The sequence below is a fragment of the Eschrichtius robustus genome, chromosome 7 (assembly GCF_028021215.1).
Source record: "Eschrichtius robustus isolate mEscRob2 chromosome 7, mEscRob2.pri, whole genome shotgun sequence".
NCBI lineage: Eukaryota > Metazoa > Chordata > Mammalia > Artiodactyla > Eschrichtiidae > Eschrichtius > Eschrichtius robustus.
The window spans coordinates 139,142,954-139,167,680 of NC_090830.1; the positions used below are offsets into that span (position 1 = coordinate 139,142,954).

General features: G+C 58.1%; 1 protein-coding gene across 1 annotated transcript in view; it reads right to left on the reverse strand.

Annotated features, from left to right (window-relative positions):
- CFAP46 (cilia and flagella associated protein 46) overlaps positions 1 to 6,965 on the reverse strand; it is an 84,378-nt gene extending 77,413 nt beyond the window's left edge. Inside the window, exons 1-8 of the mRNA XM_068549113.1 lie at positions 6,881 to 6,965; positions 6,206 to 6,330; positions 5,922 to 6,053; positions 5,207 to 5,271; positions 3,495 to 3,659; positions 2,500 to 2,623; positions 1,943 to 2,037; positions 733 to 843 (exon numbers count right to left, since the gene is read on the reverse strand). Coding sequence (XP_068405214.1) covers positions 733 to 843; positions 1,943 to 2,037; positions 2,500 to 2,623; positions 3,495 to 3,659; positions 5,207 to 5,271; positions 5,922 to 6,053; positions 6,206 to 6,330; positions 6,881 to 6,929 — 866 coding nt within the window. The 5' untranslated portion in view covers positions 6,930 to 6,965. The remainder of the gene's footprint in view (positions 1 to 732; positions 844 to 1,942; positions 2,038 to 2,499; positions 2,624 to 3,494; positions 3,660 to 5,206; positions 5,272 to 5,921; positions 6,054 to 6,205; positions 6,331 to 6,880) is intronic.
- Positions 6,966 to 24,727: the final 17,762 nt, after the last annotated feature.

The window sequence follows — 24,727 nt, forward strand, 5'->3', positions numbered from 1 at the left end:
TAAAAACTGGGCAAAAGAAATCATTGGAAAATTAACGAGAGAAAAAAAATGTCCGTAAATATATGAAAGAAAGTTCCACTTCGCCAGCAGGCAGCGGACCTGCAGTGGAGTCAGTGCCATCCCAGGCGGCGGGGCAGCTGTCCTGGTGTCATGCGGTCCCCTCTGTCCCCAGGGTCCCCCCTCTGGAACCTCCCGGGGCCCCTGAGGGAGGCTGTGCCCAGGGACGGGACGAGCTGGACCTGCTCTGAGTTAGAACAACTCAGAGAACCTGATGAAAGAGCTGAACTGGGGGTACATTCCAGACCTTTCTTTCAGCCTCTGGCTCAACTACCAGTTCCCAGGAATCCGACCCAGGACTGAACCCTGAGAAGCGCTCCCAGGACTCAGGGAGCAGGGAACTGACAACTGAGCCGCTCAGCGAGAGGCCTGTGCTTCCGCTGCCGAACTGCCAGGCGTCTGCTCAGAGGTGTAAGACGGTGCAACGACTTGAAAAGCACTTGTGATTAGAAGTCGAATTTGACTTTAAAAAAGTATGATGTGAAGTTTCATAACCCAAGTGCTGCCAAACAGTACAAACCTCAGGACAAAAAAGACTAGACAGAAATACACTAAAACCTCCACAATGGCTGATACTTGCTTGGGTGATTATGGTTACGTTTTTTTTCCCCACATTTTCCTATAGCTACGAAATGCTGTACATAGATGTGAAACTGGAAAAACATAAACACTTACTTCTCCTCTCTGACTGAAGGAAAGTGCTGGTGATTGTAATAACTTAAACATTTATACGTATCCTTCAGAATTCTGTTGATATCTTCAGATAAATCATTTTTATCCAATTTTCTAGAATGTAGATCAATTTAATCAAATATTAAACAACCAAAAGATCCTGTCAGATTTAAATTATCCTAAAAAAATCTGAAGTCTATGAACTTGTGTCCTCACTGAACAGAAGGCCGAAGGTGACACCTCCTCCTTCCTCCCCTCCATTCTCCTGATGACCTCTCACGCCCCTCCTCCCTCACTGCCAGCCCAGGCTCTATCTTCCTCCATCACTAAGAACGGACCCCGAGGACGCTGTGCACAGGCCCTGCACCCAGAACGAGTCCCACACCAAGAGCCCACCGGAAGGGAGGCTTGGCACTTCCCATCTGCCCAGATCCAACCCAGACCAGCACCTGCCTCCTCTGGACAGCTGTCCTCCCCACTCACACACTGGGACCTCCTCACTCTCACACCGGGATCTCCTCACTCACACATGCTGGGATCTCCTCACTCTCATACCGGGATCTCCTCACTCACACACTGGGATCTCCTCACTCACACACTGGGATCTCCTAACACACTGGGATCTCCTCACACATACCGGGATCTCCTCACTCACACACGCTGGGATCTCCTCACTCACACACACTGGGACCTCCTCACTCACACACTGGGACCTCCTCACTCACACACTGGGACCTCCTCACTCACACACTGGGATCTCCTCACTCACACACTGGGACCTCCTCACTCACACACTGGGACCTCCTCACTCACACACTGGGATCTCCTCACTCACACACAAGGTTCTCTACCATCCTATTTCCCTCTCGCCACCACAGCAGGTCTCTACCTGGGTACAATCTCTCCCATGCACTCTCACCCAGTCCCATGAGGGTTTCACCCACAACTACTCTCTTTTTGTTCAAGCTCATGGTCAAGTCTCAAGCTTCCTTTGGCAGGGCCAACTGAAGCATCTGACATGGCTGCTGTCCCTCTCTTCTAAAGCCACCCTCCTCACTGCTGAGGAGCTGCGCTCACTCTGGCATCCGCCCCAGAGCCTCTCAGTAAAGGGAGGCAAGGCCGAGCCCGCCATCCAGCCTCACCGTCCCTGCACACGTGCGCCCGACCCGGCACACAGACTACGCGGTGCCTGTCCCCTTCCCAAAGCGCTTACGCTTTTAGCATATTAATCTGGAAAGTAACAGACAGGCTAATAGAACTCCTCTTTTCTTCCTTTAACTGAAGCTCATCCATTAATTCATGTCGGACCTGTTATAAGATGAAAACAGAATATTAACAGAGATTTAAGCAAATAATTAGGGAAAGACCAGATATTTTTTTTAGCTATTATTTTACAAATGTTCCTCCTTTAAAAGTAAAATTTTGTAATTAACAGTCATTTTCTCATTTATTATGCTTTATGTTTAGTTTTTCTTATATAATTTGATTCCTATATATAAAATTAAGAGGTGATGAACGCTCTTTACACACTGTTGCAGTAATTACTTAAATTACTAATTCTCTGCTAACTTTTTAAAAAATTCAGTGCTGTTAAAAAGGAAATATTCAGTCATAACGAAGGAAAAGATTTTGTTCTGTTCATGCTCGTACATATGTATGTATGTTTTTGTATCTCTCAGTGGATGGTCTTGGCTGTTTTTTATCCACAGTTTCCTGAACAATGGCTTAAGAAAATGACTTCTTTCTACAGTTTGGAATATTCCAGCTTACCATAAGAGCAAATATTTGCCGGTATTTCTGTGGCGCATTAGCCTTGATGAACGGTGCTGCGGTGGCACAAAATTTCGCGGCCTCCTCGTGTTTTCCAGTTTGTAGATAACACTCCAGGAGCTCCCTGGATAATACAAAAATAGTCCATATTAAACCTGGGTGGAGTCATTTTCTGCTGCAAACGTCTAATAACCCGGTCATTATATTTTTATGTTTTACAAATTTCAGAAAGATGCAGGGATTGGCCAGCTCCTTACCCCACGCCCAGTATGGGGCTCACTGGGCTGGGGCCGGGGCTGGAGAGCTCGGCCACTGCCTGCAAAGGGAAAGGGGACTGTTGCGCTGTGATTACCGAGGACTCAAACAACGGTGTTTTACAGAAAGAGCATAGTTTCACTTTTCTGTTAAGGCCTCCCCACATAGCTGTAAAGCAGGTGAGGAATGCCTGCACACTCTGCATTCCAACTTCAGGGCTGACCCTCTGGGCCCCCCCCCAGTGGCATCCACAAAGTCACTGGCCGCAGACAATGCCACCCAAATACAGGAAAGTGTCACCGAGCGCCTTTCAGCCCACCTGGCCGGCTGGGGACCACTTGCTGACATCCACGCAGGGCTGTCTGTCCCTGGGGTTATGCGCTCGGGGCAAGCTTCCCAAGTGGGGCCACCTGGATGCGTGAGCATTCTGGCCAAGCTGTATGTTGCTAGAATGTCTACTAGATTCACAACTTATTTATTTTCAAAACCACGAGCCAGGACTATGACACAGGCTCCCACTTCCTGGGTTCTGAGTAGAAGCACTTGTCCTGTGGTAAATAACACCTGTCTGATAGGACACCGTGATGACGTCTGCAGAGTTTAGAAACATCTGCAGACAAGACACACAAAACCTGACTCTAACTTCAGACTAGAGAGCACTGCCAGGGCTGCGATGTGAAATGTGGCCACCGGGAGCGGGCAGGGGAAGGCCAGCGTCCGCCGGGTGTCTGGCGACTCACAGCATCAGCTCTGCCCGCCAGCCCTTGTCCTCCTCCTCAGTCTCATTCAACACGCTCACGATTTGCGAGAGGCTGGGGATCAGGTGGTGATGATACCCAGGCTTGAGAAATGGCCTCGCCATTCGCCAGTAGAGGACCGACGCGTTATACACCAGGAAGTAATACCTGGGGCACAAGAAGAGGGTGGGTGAGGCTCACCCAGAGCCAGTCCGTCCTGAGCCCCTTGCTGAGGGAACCCAGGGCCTCTGTCTCTGGCAGGTGCAGCAGCCCTGCCCGAGCCGCCCTGGCCTGGCTGCCAGATGCCCTGCTCAGCCGAGTAGGTGGCTCCAGTTCAGACCCCGCCACAGGCTCCTGGGTCCAGACCAGACATCCCATCACTCCTTCGGCCATTCTGAAAAGTGATCAGCTCCCCATAAAACTACCCAATGAGGAAGGCCTCCTTCGTCTTTCAAGGGATAGACAAGAACGGGCAAGTGCAGGGGGCATCAAGGAAGGCTGCCTGGAGGAATCAGCCAGGAGAGCAGTACAGGGAAAGCGGCTTGGGTGGGGTCCCTGTGCGTGTGGATAAAGTGCACGGTGGGTGAGGAGGAGCGCTGGGGAGGGAGCAGGGCGCCCTGAGAAGCTGGGCTTTTCCCTGAGGGCGCAGGAGCCCCCAGAAGAACCCGAGTGAGGGAACCCAGGCGCCTCTCTGGAGGGGCCACCTCTGCCTTGCAGGACCCAGGTACCTGGCGGTGCTGGTCGTCTGATGGACGGGTGCTGCCGATGACCACTGTGCCCCAGAGGAGGGAGGACCAGGCCCAGCAGGAAGACAAGGCTGCCTGCTCCTTCGTGGGGCTACTCAGACCCCTCATCCACCAGCCCCCGAGGTTCCTGGTCCCCCCCAGGCAGTCTGCACGTCCCCCCAAGACCCCTGGAGTGCAGCACTGACCAGGCCCCTCCCCAAGGGTGCCCACAGCTTGGGCTCCAGGGCTCCAGGGCTCCAGGGCATGGTCCCCCTGAAACACCTACTGTCCTTAGAACCTCTGGCTCAAGGCCGGGCCTTGCCATCCAGATGTCCCCGCTGAGGAAGGGTCTGCGGGGCTGGGCCCTGTATCCCCAGCACCTACGACAGGGGCTGGCCAGAGGAGGCCATCCACAGCAGACACTGGGAGAATGATGAATGAACCTAAGGTTTATACTTAAGTGTGCTTTAAACGTTGTATCCTGTTTAAATAGACTGTATCAATACCAGTTTGTATGCAAACTTAACAATTTCAATAATATTTAAGCAGTAATTAAGTAGAAAACTGTGCTGGAGTTTCAGGGGAATCACCCCTCCAGACACGAAGCCGTGGGCCAGGCGATCCGCCAGGGGGAGCACAGGCCGGTGGGGGCAGGGCAGGGAGGGAGCCCAGATGCCAACCCCCCAGAGAGGACCAGAAAGGGAGGTGCCTGGGGACTGGTCAAGGGCGAGGTTCCCACAGAGAAAGCAGGCAAAAGGCATCTGCAGGTCATAGAGACCTTTGCACAGGGAAGAGGATGCAGCTGAAGGGTCGAGTGTGCACGCGGCTCAGCTCCAACGCTAGAGACGTGAGCCCACAGCCTTAGATGCAGTAAAACACAAACAAAACAAGACAAAAACCCCGGCGTCCAAACAGACAGAACCACCTGGTAAGTTCTGGTTCTAAACCTTGTACACACTCAGTTAGAAATGGCCGATCCGCCTTGCTCACCTTGGTTCTCCTTTTGCAAAGTTGATTGCCTTCATATATTGAGTCACGCAATTTTCAAATTCTTCCTAAACAACATAAAGAATGCACAATTAGATCAAATTTGCTACTGGAACATCAGTCACCGGTCACCGTCACTCCCCTGAACATTAAGCCTCTCTGAAGATGGCCCGGCCCCCACGGTGTGAACAGTGGGAGTTCACAGAAGCTCTCAGGAGCTCCGCCCCCTCCCTGGAAGCCTGGAAGTCCACCCCCCACCCCACCCTGCGCCCCACCTGTGCTGCAGGCATGACCAGGCACGGGGACACAAAGGGCAGAGGTCAAAAGGATACAAGCCAGACCCCTCAGGGAAAAGCACAGGTGGGAAATGCGGCATCTCACTTCACTGAAGATGAATCTGGTCACCCAACTCCCAACAAAGCCATTTTAAGGTGAGTCTGCCTGACGCCGTCTGGAGGCGGGGGAATTTTAACTGCGGCGGTTCAAGCCGTGCAACTTTGAGGAGAATGAAAGCAACCTCAGGGGAGAAATACAGTAGAACAATTATATATTCATTTCAGGATGGCCAACTAGCTAAGGCTGCGCTTCACCTCGCCAAGACACTCAAGGTTGTACACACCAAGGCTTCATGATTCAAAAAGACAATAAAGAAAATCGGGAGGAACCAGCACGCAGGGCCGGCGGGGACGCTGGGACAGGGCCCGGAATCGCCTCTCACCACGTTTTCGGTGGACTTGGGGGCACACAGCTGGGCCCTGCACAGGTGCGCTCGGCCCAGAAACTGGGTGACCGGCCCCTTCACCTTGAAGTACATCCGGATGCAGTCCTCGCTCACCTCGGGCTGCCCCATCTGCGCAAGAACACAGACCCCCCCGCAAGAGGTTCGCAGCGGGGGCGGCCCAGTGGACCACCCACCAGGGGCTGCCGCTTCCTGCTTCTAGTACAAACCAAGAAATCGGGGTCCCCTGAAGGCGCCTCCCTAGGACCCCCGGGATTAATCACCTTCAGGGCCTGTTCTGCGCACAAAACAAACAGGTCGGGGCTGAAGCTTTCTGTGGGGTCAAACTCTGATTTCCCCAGGTTGGCGGACTTGATCAACTGATAAGCCCTCTTCAGGGACGCAGCATCTATCAGGACAGGAGTTGAGGCAGATTTGGTCGTCACGCGGCCATTGCACCACCAAGCGGCAGTGGGGACGGTCAGGAGGGCCCGGGACGGGGCTGGGGGCGGGCAGGCACCCCCGTGCTGGCGCCCGCGCTGGCCCGGTCCTCTCCGGGGGAAGGAGCCCAGCAGCGAGATGCCCGAGCTCAGCCCTCCGGGCCCCGCAGCAGCTCTGCGACTCCGGCTTCAGGAGCAGCGTGAGGTGAATAATCCTTGAGCAACGGTTAGGAAGGACGAAAGGCTTCCTTTTAAAAAAGGCGCCTTAGTTTACCCAAGTCAGACAAATCCTCGAAGGGCTGGCTTCAAGGGGTCACTGGATCAGGCAGGGCGGGGGTCAACAGGGTGAGGACAACCTCCCCAGCAGTGAGGGTCTCGGCGGGTCCCGAGTTCTCCCCGGGGGCAGGGGTCCGGCGGGTCCCGGGGTCTCCCCGGGGGGCGGGGGGGCGGGGTCCGGCGGGTCCCGGGGTCTCCCCAGGGGCGGGGGGCGGGCGGGTCCCGGCGCCCCCCCCCACTCACCCTGCTGGCTCTCAGCGCGGGCCAGCTCCTGCATTAGGACCAGATCCATGACGCCGGCGTCCGAGGTGCCCCAAGGTCGGTTAGCTTTCTCTCCGCGGCCCAGGGGTTGCCTAGCGACAGAGAAGGGCGGGACCTACGGGTCGGCGGCGGGGCCAGACTTGTCCGGAGGCGAACCGCTCCGGCGCCCAGCCGGTGAGCGCGCCTTCAGCCCCTCGGAGAGGACGTGAGGGCGAGGCGCCCGCCTGACCCGGGTCGCGTCCTCGCAGGCGGGTCCGCAGGCTCTGCCCCCGCCTCCCGCCCCTGCCCACCCCCGTGGCGGGGCTGCCCAGTGCAGCTGCCCCGGGTTCCGATCTGGGTCCCTGCCGGTCCAGGATGCCCAGGGTTCGGGCCCTGACCCTCTGCTGAAACCCCCTCGCAGTCTCCCAGAAAGCGGTCCTGCGTTCCTTAGCTCATTCATTCATGTATCCTGCAAATAGTTAATTGCCCCCTGCCACTGGCCGGGGCTGAGCTGGGCCTGAAAAGGCAGCCGGGTGGACGGCCGCCCCCGTGGGGAGAGGACCTCACACGGGCACAGAGTAACTGGGGAAGCGCGGGAGCCAGGCCACTTGTAGAGGGGTGTGGTCCCGAGGGGGGTGTTGGGGAGAGTGCCCCAAGCTCAGGGCAGTTGAGCTGAGGTCTGAAAGAGGGGCCAAGTGCTGGACAGAGAAGGAAGGGGAGAGGATGTCCAAGGAGTAGCGTTTGCCAAGGCCTGGGGAGGGGCGCGGGGCGGGGGCACAGCAGTGCGGATGGGGGGTGGGGGCAGCAGAGCGCGACTGCCAGGGCCCGTTCTCCTTCCTACTGCTTTAAGTGGTGTGCGTGGGTCTGAGCATGTTCCGCGGGCGCCAGGTGAAGACTGGGTGATGGACGTGGTGCCAGGGAGGGCCAGGGGACCCTTGACCTCGGGACTACACACCTGGGGTGGATGGGGGCACGGGCCAGCCTGGGGAGCTCTGGGAAAGGGCAGGTGGTGTGGGGCTCAGGAGGACGTCGGGCCTTCTGTCTGGGACATGTGGATCGGGCGCTCAGAGCCGACGTCTGTGGGAGGTGTCTGAGCTGGGAGGAGAGGTCCGGGGCTGGAGGCCCAGGCCTGTGAGCAGGTGTGCAGAGGTGATGGCGTGTGGGTGAGATTGCGGAGGGGGAGCATGGCGGGGGGAGTGCTGGAGGCAGCCCTTGAGACCCCTGGGCCGTGGGCAGGAAGAGGTGCAGGGGAGACTGGAGAGCTGGACAGGAGGCCTGTGCAGGGCTGGGTCCAGAAGCCAAGGGAAGAGGGAGGGAGGGATCAGCCAGGTCTAATGTGGCCCAGACAGTGGCGAGGTGAGCACTGGGAAGTCACTGTCGGGTTTAACAGCACCCAGGGGAGGAGGTCGGTGACTCAGGAACAGCTACCTCTCTAATTGGGGGCGGGGTGGGGGAGGAGGTGGAAGAATGAGCGAGGGAGAGGAGGCAGAGGGAAAGACTTGGCACATAATTCTTTAAGAAGTCTGGCTCCTTATGTGTAGCTGATTCACTTTGTTATAAAGCGGAAACTAACACACCATTGTGAAGCAATTATACTTCAATAAAGATGTTTAAAAAAAAAAAAGAAGTCTGGCTCTTAATGGGGAGGAAAGAGCCTGGGGGGAGATGATGTAGGGTCTTTGGTGTCTGGGGAGGTGTCTTATTAAAGGTAAAAGACAATTTAGCACTTTTCAAGTTGATGGGCTTTTATTAGTAAACAAAGTGATCATGGATGTAAAAAATCCTGTGGCATCTACAAAACTACTACGACTACTAATAAGTGAACTTGGCAAGGAGCAGGATACAGCGCTATCTGTGGATATCAATTTTATCTGTGTATACTGACGACCAACAGAGAAGGGCAGAAGCGTACCATTTAAAATAGCATCAAAACCAACTACCTTGGGATAAATTTAACGAAAGATGTGTTAGTACTGTTCCACTGAAAACTACATCATCTTGCTGTGGGAAACTGCAGGAGACCCCCGTGAACAGAGAGGATCGCCGAGCTCGTGAACTGGAGCTTATCTCTGACGTGCCCTTCTCCCCAGGCCGATATTTCTACTCAATGAAATCTCAGTCAGGATCCCAGAAGTGCTTTTCTGGAAATTGACAGCTGATTCTAAAATTTATATGGAAACACAAAGGCCTAGAATGGCCAAAATAGCCTTGAGGAAGAAGAACAAAGTTGGAGGACTCAAACTCCTGGATTTCAAGACCTACTCTAAAGCCGCGGTGTTTCAGACAGTGTGGTGTCGGTGAAAGACAGATGAGTAGATCAATAGAACAGAATAAATAGTTCTGAACCAGACCCACGTGGATTTGGTCCATTGCTTTTGCCAGATGTGCCACTTCAAGCGGGAAAAGTAAAGTCTTTGCAACAAGTGATGCCAGAACAAGTGGGCAGTGAATTGCCTGGAACCTGCATCACACCATGGACAGAACTAATTTGAGATGGACCATAGGTAGACTTTAAAAGTAAAATTTAAGTGCATACAGCTTCTTGAGTAAAACAAAATACTTCACCACCTTGGAGCAGACAGCAGTTTCTTAGGTAGGGAATAAAAAATGGCATCAAAGGAAAAGAAAGAAAGCTGTCCTCATCCAAAGTGAAGCCTCTGCTCTTCGAAAGGCACTGTGAAGAAAATGAAAAGGCGAACTACAGGTTGGTTCAAAATAATCACAGTGAACATCTAACAAAGGTCATGTATCCAGGTTATAGAAAGAAAGCCAATAGATCAATAATAAAAAGACAACACAAATTTTAAAAGACGGGCATAAACTTGAATAGACTCTCAAAAATACAAGATATTTGAATATCCAATAAGCACGTGAAAAGGTGCTCAACATCGTTGGTAATCAGGGAAATACAAATTTTCAAAAAGAGATGTCACCATAGACCCACTAGAACGGTTACAACGGAAACAGCCAACAAAGGTGGATGTTGGGATTCTTCTGCACTGCTTGTGGGGATATGAAATGTGCTATCACTGGAAAACGATGTTTTTAATAAAGTTGAACATTCCCCTACTCTCTGACCCAGAAATCCTTCTCCCTAGGTGTTTACCCAGAGGAATGACCACATGTATGCACAGAGATGTGTACGAGAAATTTACACAGCAGCTTTATTCTTAATGGCCCCAAGGTGGAGACAACCCCAAATGCCCAACGGTAAACAGCTGTGGCACAGTCACGGTGGACCACGACTCAGCAACAAAAGAGTGAACCAGCCACGCGACCCCGAGGTGGATGAATCGGAAAGGAAGAAGACTAAGCCTCCGTCTAGCTCAGAGCCGCGGGGACGTGGTCCAGGCTCGTCTGGTCGACCAGTCCAACCCTATAACCAGGCGCCGGGGCCGAGCCTTCCTGCCCAGCTCTGCAGGAATGTGCCCTTTTAGCCCAAAATGCTTGTGGGACTAGTTACGGAAGCGACGGGCGAGTCTCTGCGGAGGCTCAATTTTTCACGGCCTCACTTGCCAGTGGGCGACGTGGCAGCTTATCCTTTAAAATCCTCCTAAGAAGGCATGCTTGGGAGGCAGGCCCGAGTCCGGGTCGAGAGGCAGGGGTCCTGCAGTGACTGCTCCATACTGTGGCCCCTGGGGCCGGGAAACGGGACAGAAGCCCCATCCCCCAAGCCTCCCCAGGGCCCGCAGTGCCGCTCTCGGGCCTCCCGGCGGGACCCTCACTCACAGCCGCGCTGATCCCACTCGGCACCTGCCCCCACCTCCCGTGGGTGCTGCCCCGACCCCACGATGCGGGCTCCCGGGGCTGGGGGTGGGTACACCTGCCGTGTCCTTGGTACACCTGCCGTGTCCTGGATCCTCTCGTGAGCTGGGCTCACAGTCATTCAATTCACACTCATGTGCTTGGGACAGTCTGACGGCCCTCAGAGAGGGCGCCCTTCTGCTGGTTTACAAAAATCAAGACCCGCCGGAAGCCGCTCGCGTCCTGGCTCTGAGCTACCCCGTTACCTGCCCATGGGTCCGGGGCCTCCCCCACTCAGGGCAGCTGTGGGTCCCGGGCCCAGCCTCGGACCTCTGCACATGCCCTGGGAGTGACCCCCTGGTCCTCGGTCCCTCCCTGCAGCACTGAGCCTGCTCTGGGTGTTACCACCAGGGCTCTGCGCCTCCTTAATCAATAGAAATTGATCAGAGGCCAGACAAGAAATTGGCAAGGCTGTCTGGGGAGGGGGGGGGGCCTGCTGCGGGGGAGTGAGAACAAACCACAGGCTCCTTTGTTTGCTCGCTCCATGAAGGGATGCAAGCTTGTTTCTTATATGGGGCGAGGGTGGGGTCAGGTCCAGGGGTCCCGCGAGGGGCTGCTTGAGTGTTCTGCCCACCCCTTAAGTGGTGGTGTATGCAGGGGGCATGCACAGTTCCCTGCTTTTGCTCCAGGCTCTTCAAAAGTGGCAGTTGGGTTTTTTGGTTTCTTTGTATCTTTTGTGTAGAATTTGCCTCAACTGGTATGCACGCAGTTATTTTTAGTCCCACACAGTTACTTTGTATTTTGTTGCTCCAGGAGAGGTATGTCCAGATGCAAGCACTGCAGCACTGCCGCAAACCGTCCCAGGTCCCAGCCTGTCTCAAGAGGACCTGCTCCCCAGCTCCCCGGCTTCCCCTCCCTCCACCTGCTGCCTAGGCCTCTCCTCCCTGCTCAGCCTCTGAGTGACAGGCCAGGCCCAGAGTCCCAGGTGACCAGGCCCCGGCATGAGCGCATCATCAGAGCCGGCTGACATCTCTCCTTAATCTCAGGGGCCCCTTGCCCCCTCCAGCCGGCCTCTTCAAACCCAGCCCCTCCTCTTCCACACCCACAGAGCTGCCCTTCCAACCACACGGAGTGGCAGCCCGTGTTTCCTGCAGCCAGGAACCCCGGGCCAGGTGTTGAGCAGGATTTAACATACCTGAACACCTGCACACCTGTGACCCAGCAAGCCCTCTCCCGAGCATGCACACACGTGCCGATCAAAAACACGCCGGCACGTTTCTCGCAGCACCGCTCACAGCCCGTGGAACGGGGGCCACGGGACATGGCACCGGCACCTTCCCGGGTGCCCGTGACACTTGGCCCGGGCTCACGTGTGGATCATGGTGGCGAGCATGGAGACAGAGGGGACACTGGCAAATGGCCTTGGGCTGGAGACACCCCCCCCTCCCCGGTTAGGACAGGACCCTTTAGAGGCACCTACGTGAATGAACCGGGAAAAGCATGGAAATCACAGAGTCAGCGCCCAGCCTCCTATCCTGGCTGCCGCCCAGGGCCCCGCCCGGAGACAACAGCCAGCGGCAGAAGCTAAGTAACACCGGACCAGGAGGTCCGGGATGGGGGGCTGGGAGAGAAAACGCGAACGTACAGACGCGAACTGGGATCTGGGAAGCGCTGAGCATCTGTTGACCTGTCACCACGGTCTGCTCACCCGCCGGTCCCCACGTACTGAGACTCTAAGGCTCTGCAGAGTGTGGCTTGCCGGCCGAGCCGGGGACACACCCTGTGCAGACAGGGAACTTGCCAAGTAGGATGACCAGCAGCAGATCTCAGATGAGATCGCGGCCTCACGGGTGTGCTGTGCGCCCTCGCCGGAGGAGACCGTGTCCTCTGGGCTCGGTCCTGAGTGGGGGCTCATCACAGGCCACATCTTTTGTCCCCCTGCCCAGGGCCAGTGTGGGTGCTCTGGTCCCCGGACAGCAAGCGCCCGGGGAGCACAGCTGGTCCTCGGACGGCCCTGGGCCCCTGCCTGGCTGTGGGACTTGGGTGGGTAGCTTGACCTCTCTGAGCAACATCTTCTCAAGCCCACGTCGAGACAGCCCGACTGGACAAACCCAGGGAGGTGACCGGGCAGAGAAGTGGTGCCAGTGACCGTGATGATCACCTGGGGCCAGACACCCGTGGTGAAAGAAAGCTGCTTTTCCTTGGTCAGCGATGCGGCAATGCCAGGCCAAGAGTGGGCGAGGGCGCTCAGGTCCCTGTGACGGTTTATTCACAGACCGGCTGTCACGGGGACTCTCCCAGCCCTCGCTCACACCACTCACATCTCGGTGAGGGCGGCGGGCCCAGGCCAGGCCCAGCAGCGCCAAGCCCCGGACGAGCACAGCTTTCCCGACCACGCGGCACCCACCTGGCCCCAGACCTGGGCTGCTGGCGGGCTTGGCTGTTCTCTGCCCGAGACGCAGGCCTGTCCTTGGAGCGTAGACGGCCGCCTTCCCTCTGTGTCCTCACATGTCGTCCCTCTGTGTGTCTGTGTCCTAATCTCCTCTTCTGAGAAGGACCCCAGTCCTTCGGGATCCGGGCCCACCCTAACGACCATCGTTTAACCTAATCACCTCCTCCGAGACCTCCAGCTCCAAATAGAGTCCCTTGTGAGGGGCGGGGGGTGGGGGTAGGATTTCAACATTTGAGCTTTGAGAGACTCAATCCAGCCGAAACCGTAGAGAGCAACGTCTGACTTCCTGCCCCACGTTCCAAACCTGCCCGCACGTGGGGCTGACGGCAGGGCTCCCCGGACACCCCCTCCCCCCGGACCGAGAGCAGCGCAGACCACGGATCTGGGCGGACCTGGGGGGCGTGGGTAAGGCAGGATTGAGGAGGCGAAAATTACTACAGTTCAGGGCTACTCGGGTGCATCAATAAGATAATGTGAGTCCAAGTCTCAGCAGCATTAAGTCCCTGGGGCCCAGCCTTCAAAAACAGAATCTGAAAAGTTGTGACAAATCAAATGTAACTTTAAATCAGTCTTTGCCCACTTCAACTTTCCTCCTTGGAAGCTGTTTACAAACCTCGGGGAGCCAGGCCCCGGCACTGAGCAGCTGGTCCTCCCTGTGGGGCTAAAACAAGAAAATGAAACTAGGTTTCCACGAAAGTCTCGTAGAACGTTATTTCCCCTGTTCTTGTTACTATTGTCTCAAATCTGACAACGGCATTTAAGACCTTGTCACTTCAGTGAAAAGATGAAACTTGGAGGTGGATAAGGGCAGCCTGGAGGGAACTGTGTGTCACTGACCAGACCCGGCGTCAGACACATCAGTGGAGCATCGAGTTCACTTCGCTGTGAGGCCCTCGTGCTCTGACGCGTGAAATGAGGCGAATAGTCACCAGGTCTTGCTGTCATTTCTTAGGATCAGGTTGTTCTCCCTGCCTTCGCTTGGCCAGGCCGTGGGGCCACTTTCAACACCATGACTGAGGTTTTCTTTTACTCTATGCTGACCATTCAGTCATTTTTTATGGGATTCTGAAAGACTGTTAGAGGGAACAGGTTCGGGCACTGAGCCTTTTCTTCATCGGGCCGTGCCCGTAATTCCCTGTCACGAGCAATTCCAGTGGGCATCGTGGGACCGCCACTTCCCGTTGGACGGTGTGACCCGTGTCGGGCCGTCTTCGATTTCCAGAAATGATAGTCCGTTGCTGGTCTCTGGCCAAGGGCGTGTGGGCTTGGTTGGCAGAGGAGCTGGGAGGGCAAAAGGGGACACCCGAACCTCAGAAAACCAACAGGAAGGGGGCTGAGCTGGTGGCCGCTGAGGAACAGGTCCAGGATGTCCTGCGACCCCACGGGAACATCCGCTGCGGACTCGGGGGCGTGTGGACGGTGTCGGGAGGGCGCTGTGGGTCAGCCCGGCCCGCCTAGGCCTGCAGGGCCCCGAGAGCAGGTGGAGGGGAAGAAGGACCACCCACCCCCCCAGGACCACCTGGACAACCTATGGCCAGTAGGTGAGTGTGTCCCCGGCCTAACCTGCCCTATGGCCCCAGGAGGACAGCAGGCCTGACCGCTTCCTTCACCCAAATGTCCGTTTGTCCACTGGTGACCGGGGGTGAGTGTGGAGGCGATCTGATCCTGGACCTGCTTCCCGTCGCCTGCCCTGCTGGTGCCGCCAGGGGACCCCGGGGAGGGCAGCTGGGGCTTTCGGGCACCATCTCAGCCTCCTGAAGAAGTCACTCCAGTGCCACTCTAGACCCCTGCTCAGGGCATCTGCCCACAGACCTCAGGGCCCGCAGACCCCTCCTGGGGACCCTCGAGGTTGGATCACAGGCGCTGGAGGTGCACTCAGGGCTGCACTTGGGCAGAAGGAAGTGTCTGTGTAACAGCATGTGATTAAAGCGAGAGCCACACAAACAGCGGGTCCAGGAGGAGCGCTTGGGTGCATCCAGCTGGCAGAAGCCCGTCCCAGCAAAGGCCCAGACTTGGGCCTTGTCCTGCCCCTGCTGCCCTTGGCCCACACTTTATAGATGACCACACGCCTAGGAAGCATCGCCTGGCTGCCCACCGGGCCCTGTGACAGCTCGGGATCTGCCACCCGGGGCAGAAGGGCGGCCCTGCTGGGGTCACCTCGGCCTTCAGCTCTTTCTTGTTTGGAGGCAGCTCTGAGCCCGGCTCCGAGGCCGCAGGCGCCCAGGTCAGACGGCCACTCTCCGATTTCCCCGGGGCCCCTGCCCCTGCAGTGCCGCCTGGCATGGACTCGACACTTGGGCGGGTGGGGAGGGGATGGTGACCTTGTGTGCGAGGGCTTAGACAAGGTGGGGTCTCCCCTCCCCTCCCGGCACCGCCTCCTGACCCGCCATCTGGGCTATGCCTCTGGAGATGTAGCTTCTGCTGGGATGTGGTCATTTGAGCCCACGTGGGCCCCTAGCCCTGTGCTGAGCCACGTCCAGACAAGCACCCCCGCTGAGTCCCACCTGCCGTCCTGGCCAGGCCCGGGTGTTTGGGGCTAGTGGTTGGCAATTGACCCTGCTCTTGGGGTCAGGCCTTGGTCCCACTGCAGCCGAGCTGAGGGCCCTCAGAGCCTGTGCTCAAGCCTGTGTTTCCGGAGACGGTCGAGGCTGGGCTGAGACCAGCGTGGTCTGCACTTCCTGGGGTGGGGTGGGAGCCCTCCTCCGCCCCTGTTGGTCCCTCCCCTGCTTCTGCACCTCCCTGGCCCCCCGGCCCTCCTGGGGACCCAGCTCCACCCGCAGCTGGAGCCTGGCTGTGGCAGCCTGAGGTCTGAGGGTCAGCGGGAGGCCCGTGTGGAGAGGGCAGGGGCTGCGGCCCTGAACTGTGTCAGCTGGCAGCCTCCGCCCCCCGAGCGCAGAGGGGAGGAAGGCACTGGTCTTGCGTCCGAATGTCCGGCCTCAGCTCCCGGCTCCGAGTGGAGCCGCTTGGATGTAATCCCTCTAGGCCTCGGTGTCACCGGTGGGCCGCGACTGGGAGTGGGTGACCGTGCAGGTGGACAGCCTAGCAGAGCTTCAGGGCGCAGGGCAACATGCAGCTGCTGGGCTTTGGCTGGGTCCCCTCTGCCCGCTTCACGAGCAGCACCTGCAGCTCTGGGTGCCAGAAGCCCAGCGCGAACTGGCTGAAGGTGAGAAGTGGGGGGAGGATTCCCGGTGTCCACGGCAAGGATGCTTCCTGCCCCTCAGGCCGTGACCCTGGTGGGGGGAGAACCCTGCGTCCAGGATGGTGTGGGAGCCCGGCCTTTTCCTGTGACGAAGACGCCTTGGTAAAGGCTACTGTGTCCATCATGACAAACCCAACCCGTCAGCTTCTGAGAACTCCAACCTGGAAAGCTATACATATGTAATTTACCAAAGCCTTATTACTGAGTTTTATTGGACCTTTTTTCTTAGATTTTTGAAGACGGATTTTACCATTAGTGGCAGAAACCATGGAGCAAGAAGAGAAGAGCCAACGCCTGCCCCTTCTATAAAAAGTGCAGGCCATTTCGTTTAAAATAGCCCAGAACACTCCCTTCAGTGACCTAGAATCTCAGGCTGCATTTCCTTTGTCCAGAAGCAGCTTGTGAAGGATTCCTGGCCACTGGCGGCCACAGGGCGGGGCCACAGGGCGGGGCTCCCTCAGAGAGGGTCCCCAGGCGAGGCCCTGACAGTGGTGGGAGGGGACGGGAGGAGGTGCCTTTCTTCGTCATCTGGGAGCCTCTCTGTTCCTGGGGGCAGGAGGGAGGGGGCCGGCGTCCTCACCGAAGGAAGGGATTTCTTCCCAGCTCAGCATCGGCCTCTGATGTGCCAGGCTGAGTCTAGGGCTCCTCTGTTTTCTGTCCTGTTTACCAGGAGAACAGCTTCCCGAGGGCATTTGGGGGGCCCCTGGCCTGCTGTGGCCGCCACCTGTGGGCTTGAGCTGCTTCTCAGCTCTCCTCCGGGGTCATGTTAGGGCCCATCTTCTGATCAGTGACAGCTTGGCTTCTGAAGTGCAGGGCGGAGCCCGACGTCTGGCTTGCTGACACCCTGGAGACACCTCTTATTTCTGTGTTATTAACACAGCCAACACTCACACTGACGCCAAGAAGCCTTCTGAAGGTTGCCCACGACCATGGGAAGAAACAGAATCGAGATCCGTCGAGGGGAGTTTAGACCCGAGAGGTGAGCCACGCGGCTCTGATCGCGGGCAGGACCCACCGCTACGTGGCCCGTGTGGCCACAGTCAGCCTTCCTCACCTGGAAGGTCAGCATCCCTGGGGGTGGCCTGTTGGCCCAAGGCACAGGGGCCACAGCTGGCCGAGCTCTGAGCGCAGCTGTGGACTCAGCCCAGGGCACTGCCTGGGCAGCAGTTGGCTAATTCACTCCGTAGCAGGGGCCCCGTGTCCATGAGCTGTATGAGGTGTCTGGTCCTGGTGGGGGCAGCCCCAGCTAAGCCATCGATGGCAAAGGGCGGTTCCTCCGCCTGCCCTGAGCAGGGTGCTGGCTCTGCTCCTGGGGCGTCCTGGGCTGGATGAGAATGACCCTCTGGCTTGGCCTCGTGGGCATCCCTGGCGCCCCGCAGACACTGCTGGGACCCTCGAGGAGGCTCGCCCACTTGGCGGCGGGGAGGGAGCCGCACCCGGAATCCCCCCACAAATCCCCCTGTGCTGCTCGGAGACCAGCAGCTCGGCCCCTCCTGTTAGTGAGGCGTTTGCTGTGCCCCTAACGGCTCCATCTCCCCAGCTTCTAAGCGCTGGCTGGGAACAAACCCCCATGTGCACAGAGACGGGCGGGCCAAGCAGAGAACAACACAGCGGAGTGAAGGGAGACCGCGGATGGATGGAGCGGCTCCTGTGAGCTGGTCTCTGATGAGTGACGTCATCATCTGGCCCAGAAGCTTCGGGCCGGACACTGAGACTCAAAGGGCTGGGTCCTGGGCTGGGGGTGGGCCCTCGTCATAGCTGCCACCCCGGCTGACCCTCAGCGCCCAGGAGCCTCACGAAGGATTCCTCACCCTGTGGATGAGCTGCACCGGAGACAGAACCGGCGGCAGTGGGTCCAGGGCGGCTGGATCACCATCCCGTCTCCGGAGCGCGAGGCTGCCCGGTGGAGGCTGGCACTGCCCGAGGCCCAGCCTCCGCCCAGGGAGCCTCTCCCCTCTGACGGTGAACAGCGGAAGCGCCTCCTGGAAAGAGACTGGTGTTTCTGGTGCTGAAACCTCAGCGGAAATAAAAGGAAGAAATATAATTTTTACTGTCAAAACTTGTCTTCGTTTTGCAAGTTGAGGAGAAGCACAGATGCGTGAAACTGCATTTTCGTGGCCACGAGCAGCCCCACCAGGTTTCAATCCACCCGGAGCCCCCCGCCCCCTTCAGAGCGGCTGGTGCTCACAGGACGTGCCGTGGTCCCTTGCCCCTGGGCATCTGTTTGGGACGTGGTGGCTCCTCGGAGAGTGGGCAGGAGGACGCTGTGGCCTGCGGCCACTGTGGAGGGTGAGAGCCGGTGTAGACGCCGTTGAATTCCGTGGTGTGAGCTTGGGCGGTGCCTCATGATCAATAAACTCTTCAGAAACTTCAGGAGAAGGGCTGACTTCGGGGTCTTGGAGTTTGGGCAGCAGACGTGCTGTTTCCCTGCAGGATGTGGGCTCTCGGGCAGGCCTGAAGCCCCTGGAGTGCCCAGAGACTCGTCCCCTGATGGGCGAGGACAGAGGGGCCTCAGGCAGGGGCGGCAGGGTGCTCAGGAACCTCTGGGCCTCGGGCCTCGGCCGACCAGGGCGGCTCTGCTGTGAGGTTGCGCATCCTGGGCTCCTGGTGAGATCTAGTTCAGGAAAATCAAGGCTTTTCTGCTAAAAAGAAAAAAGAGAGAGAGAATGTGGAAACCACTGGTTCAAAGTACGATTTGCTGTTTGGGCTTGAGGAAGATCAGGGTGGAACGAGCCTCCCATCTGTGCCCTTGTGCTGATCTCCCTTTAAACACAAAGGCAGGCGTGTTGGAGTAGATTTGGAGAGGCCACATGATGACAAAGCCTGAGCTGAAGGAATGCCTTTCCATTCTCCCTTCACCAAATAAACCATCGCGTTCCATCGAATTCTTAACCTCAGCATTTTCCAGGTCATAGAAATATCCTTTGGGTTGTATGATCTAGGAAGCTACCACCTTCTGATGATGGTGGTGGTGCTGATGGCAGGAGTGATGGTGAGTGTGGTGGTCATGAAAGTGGTGATGATGGTGGTGGTGGTGATGATGATGGTGATGGTGATGGTGATGGAGATGGAGATGATGGTGGTGATGGTGATGGGAGGATGGTGATGGAGATGGTGATGGTGGTGGTGGTGATGATGGTGGTGATGGTGATGTTGTTGATGGTGGTGGTGATGGAGATGATGGTGACGATTGTTATGGTGGTGATGGTGATGATGTTGATGGTGGTAATGGCAGTGTGCTAGTGGAGACAATGGCCTCTGACACTTACCTACAACCCCTCTGTGCCCTGTTGTGTTACCAGACTTGGCGGCATTCCACTCCTTCATCTGGTTGGCAACATTCAGGGTGTCTCTTTAAAGGCTGACTGGAGGTGGGTCTGCAGTTTTGCTCCAGAGACATTTTAACCCACAGTTAGTTAGCTTCTGGGCTCCTGTGTGGCCCCGGTGTGTTACAGAGACTGAGCCTCGTGACAATGACGCGTGGCCTTGGCAAGTGTCAGCCTTGATGGCGCTGTTTCTGTGGACCTCGGCACTCTAGGTACAGAGCTCTCCCCTTGCCACGGTCAAGGTGGGGGGGCTGGCCGGCTGGGAAGAGGAGTGGACAGCAGGACTGAGGCCTGTCACCCTGGCCAAAGGCCTTGAGCCTCTGTGTTCCCACCTCCATGTTTCCACATTGGGCTAATTCTTGGGGAGCAGAGTGTGAGAGCTCATTCCTAGGTGATGCTTTCCTGGTGGTTGGACCCAGGTCCACACCTAGCTAGAGGGGCCAGAGGGGCAGCACGGAGCCCACGCACCTGGGCACATGAGGACCAGCCACTAGCTTCAGACAGGGCAGCCCTGCTGTGGGAGGCACAGCCAAGAGGGGAGGTGACGGCGTCGTCCATGGGGTGGGGAGGTGACGGCGGTGTCCCTGGGGTGGGGAGGTGACAGCGGTGTCCATGTGGTGGGGAGGTGACAGCAGTGTCCCTGGGGTGGGGAGGTGACGGCGGTGTCCCTGGGGTGGGGAGGGCGATCGCTGGCATCCTGGGCTTCGGGCGCAGCCTCGGGTGGAGTTGAGGAGGGTGAGCCCTCAGGAAGCTGCCACCAGAGGGAGACGACGCTCTGATGGCCGCGTGGGCCCTCCTGCCGGTTCTCCACCAGGCTCCTGACTGCACAGCTGGGATTCTAGGGCTGAGCATCACTGAGGGTGCTCCTTGGGCTGATAACCTCCTGGATCCCATGGGCTCGGAGACAGGCCCCGAGGGCTCCCAGGCTGTCCACGGGGTCCTTTGCTGCTTCTGTGGTGAGGACATGGGCAGGATTGTTCAGAGAAGCTAGTCTGTGGACAAGCCTGTGAGAGGTGATGGTGGCGGCTCCTGGGCTCCTTCCTTGTCAGTTGGGCAGTGATGGGGGATGACATTGCAGAGCAGAGACTCTCCCCCCAGAGGGGACACCATAGATCACCCCAGAACAGTCCTGGGTGGAGACAGTGGAGGGCACGCAGTCAGGGGATTGGAGGTGGGTGCGGCCAGCCCTTGCAGGCTCTGCTCTGCAGCCCCAGAGGCACCTCTGGAACCTGGCATCGCCCGCGCCCACGGGTCCCTCACCCTCTGCTCTGGGGCCAGGCCTGCCCCTCCCCTGACTCTGGAGAAAGCACAGCCCCTGCCGTGGGGCTGCTTGGTCCTCGAGCTACCCGACACCACAGGAACCTTGGACCAGGTGCTGGTGTTCGGGGTGTGGAGGGCTGGGTCACCCAGGGTCTCCAACCTCCCCCTCCCCACCCTCCTCCTCAGATGTGGAATTGGGGTAGTTTTTACAACCCACCCCTCTGATGCTCCAAAGATCACGAGTGGAGTTTGAAAGGGTCGACTCCAGGGGGTGCGTCTGAGGATGGGAAACCAACGCCAGCTTCACATCCCGAAAGAGCCGGCCCAGGACCAGCGCTGCCGTCCGGTGCGTTTTCAGCTCTGGGAGGAGCCGACACTCAGAAAACAGGCTTTTCGTGAATTCACAGGAATCTCCGCAGTTCTTTGCGGAATCAGCTCTGTCTCTGGACAAAGCACTGGGGAGGCGTTCCAGCGTGTGGGCTCCCAGCCCTGAGGGGCACTAGAAGGAATAGAAAGGGAAATGGTGGGGAGCTCAGAGGCGGGGCTGGGCGGGGCAGGGGGAGGTGCGCACAGACAGACAGACTGCGCAGGGCGTCTGGGAGACGGAAGGGAGAGGCGCAGGCAGCCTGGGCGGGGAGGTAGGGGGAGAATCCCCGGGCAGGGGGTCAGGCAGTCAGGACCCCTATGCTCTCCAACCTGTTGCGGCCTGTGTGGGAGCTTCTGGAACCTCCCCTCCATCCCCTCCGCCGAGGCCTCGCACCTGCAGTGGAAGAGGTTTGGACTGTGTCCCAGCTGCTTTCTGGGACAAACATTCCTTGAGCCGGGATTCTAGAGTTGAGTGGGGGTGGGAGAGACCTGGGGCAGTTGAAGAAATTTCGTTTATTCTCGACGCTCACCTGGAATGTCCAGGTGGACGAGCTATGCAGGTGACGGGCGGGTGGGACCTCGATGTGCGTCCGCAGTTCCTTCCTGCTGCCTGGTCGCCGGACAGGGCACCCCCGCTCCTGCAGAGCCCACGGCAGGCTGCCCGGTGCTAGAGCACACACAGGGGTCAAGGTCATGGGTTAGTGAGGGGGGTGACCCACGCGCCGGTTTGCAGGGACAAGTGCCCTGGGAGCCGCAGGGCGGTCCCTGGCCCCGAGCTTGGCTGTAGGAAAGGCCCAGGACGTGGGGCTGCTGAGGCTGCCGTTCTGGGCCCTTTGCGAAACCGCGTCTCCCGACCACAGCTTCTGGGCTATGCTGTGATGATACTATGCTGTGATTGATGGTTTAAGGCCGTCCCTGTAAGAATTGAGAGGATTGATTTAAACCATGGCCGTGGACTAACAAGGTATGTCCTATCTGGATCCTCAGGAGATCGTACTGTTCCTGACCTATTTTATGACAGCTGGTCGCCAGGAGATGGGAGGGAGAAGCAGGGCCTTCACCCCGTTTTCTGTTCTTGGGACGGTAGGGCCTGGTGGTGGGGCTGGGCTGAGCCGGGCCTGGGTGGCGCTGAGCTGTGAACTCCTGACTCGGGAGCTGCCAGGTGCCCCATGGTGGTCCCCAGCCTGGAGTGAGGCCCCGAGAGTGGGACCCAGGCTGCCCTCCCGTGACCAGGAGCCGCGAGCCACCTCTGGGCTCTTCGGAACGGGTCAGCGTGGTGATGGTCAGGCTGAGGGCTCTGACCGCTGCCCCGGCCCTCGGTGGCCAGTGTTTTCCCCGAGCCCTGTCCCCTCTGCCTTCCCTTCCCTGGGACATGCGGGCAGCGCAGTCCGACGGTCAGAGCGTGGGCGGCAGCCACTTTCACGCCGGGCGGCCTGGGAGGACTGTCCTAACCCCGCCTGATAAGCCCTGGTGAGACGCCAACAAAGCCGGCTGAGCTGGCTGGGCGACGGCCCTCACTTTAAGTCTGCTGCTCTCATTTCTCTTCTGCTTGTTCCTGTTGAAGGTCCCCTCTGACTCCCACGATCTACGTGCCAATCACGCTTCTTCCTGTTCTGACAGAAACACACCCTGAAACCAGTGACACGGTGCTTAATCTTTCCTTCCCAGCTACGACTCCCATCCCCAGAGGACCCCTCCGCGTCACGTGGTTGCACGCTCCCTCGGGGCTGTGGGGACGGCCCTGCAGCCTCACGGGGTGAGTAACGTGTCTCCCCACGACTGCGGCGCTGGGGTGGAGCCCCGGCTGAGAGCCTGCGCACTGGGTCGCCGTGGGTGCCCACGCCCAGGTCGCGTGCAGCTAAAATTGTAATTACAAACACACGATGCTTGTATCTTTAGTTACGGGGAAGAAAAACGGCAACTTTTAATCTTAGAGAGATAGTAGTGTCTCTGAAAGAAGCCCCAGGGAGGTTAACTACCCACCCTCCACCCCTCAACTACCCACCCACCACCACTCAACTACCTGCCATCTCTAACTACCCACCCTTCACCCCTCAACTACCCACCCACCACCCCCAACTACCCCCCTCCACCCTCAACTACCCACCCACCACCCCTCAACTACCCACCCTTCACCCCTCAACTACCCACCCACCACCCCCAACTACCCCCCCTCCACCCTCAACTACCCACCCACCACCCCTCAACTACCCACCCTCCACCCCTCAACTACACACCCACCACCCCTCAACTACCCACCCACCAGCACTCAACTACCTGCCATCTCTTAACTACCCACCCACCACCACTCAACTACCCACCCTCCACCCCTCAACTACCCACCCTCCACCCCTCAACTACCCACCCACCACCCATCAACTACCCACCCACCAGCACTCAACTACCTGCCATCTCTTAACTACCCACCCTCCACCCCTCAACTACCCACCCAGCGCCCCTCAACTACCCACCCACCACCCCTCAACTACGCACCCTCCACCCCTCAACTACCCACCCACCACCACTCAACTGCCTGCCATCTCTTAACTACCCACCCTCCGCCCCCAACTCCCCGCCCGCCCCCTTTCTGAGCTCACAGGCCCCGCCTCCTCCCGAGTCCTCGCTCACGAAGCTCCCGCATCCTCAGCAGGGGCGTCATGTTGCCCAGTTCACAGAACCAAAGGCCTGAACGACGCGAGGAAACCCCTCATCAGGGACTCCGGTGCCTACCCCGCTGCCCTAAAACCAGAGAACTCGGCCGGTGTGGTTGGGGTCTGTGTCTGTCCCCTGCAGCCACTGAGCTCAGAGAGCCCACTGCAGCGCTCGGTCCCAGGACCCTCCCCTGGGTATTCAGCCCCCAGCGAGCGCCCGGGGCCTGAGTCGGAGGGAGGGGCTCTGCCTGGGGTCCATGGGGCCCGTGGGGCCCGTGGGGACAGTGGGGCCCGTGGCCCTCCACTCCGTCCCCCTCTGCGCTCCCTCCGAGGTTCCCCTGAAGCCCAGTGGGCTTTGGCTACTCAGCGCCTCCTCTGGAGGACCGCGAAGGGGTCCACGGCTGGCTCTGGGCGAGGGGCTGCTTCAGCACCAGCCTTGGTGCTCCTGCTTGCCCACGTCAGGGTTGAGCCTCTGGGGTTTCGCGCAGAAGAAGAGCTGCAGCCGTCGGCGGGCGCCAGGGTGGGGTGCGTGGTCCATCAGGGGAGGTGGGAGCAGGACCCGCGGGGCGGGGGCGCTGGGCTGGGGGCGTCGGCTTGCTTCCCCCCGCCCTGGGCATCACGCTGCTCACATTCATCACGTCTAGGGTTCTTTACTGTCAGAATTCAGGTGCCGTATCTATTTTTAGTCCTTAGCATAACCTCTGCAATAAAATATTTGGGCTCCCAAGGTAGGGGCAGAAGGACTTTTGGATACTCAACAGCTGAAAGGATTTGAAAGTGTCCAGTTTTCCTGTTTCAGCTTCAGTGTGACACGTTAATTACAAGGTCACATTTGGCCGCATAGAAGACTGG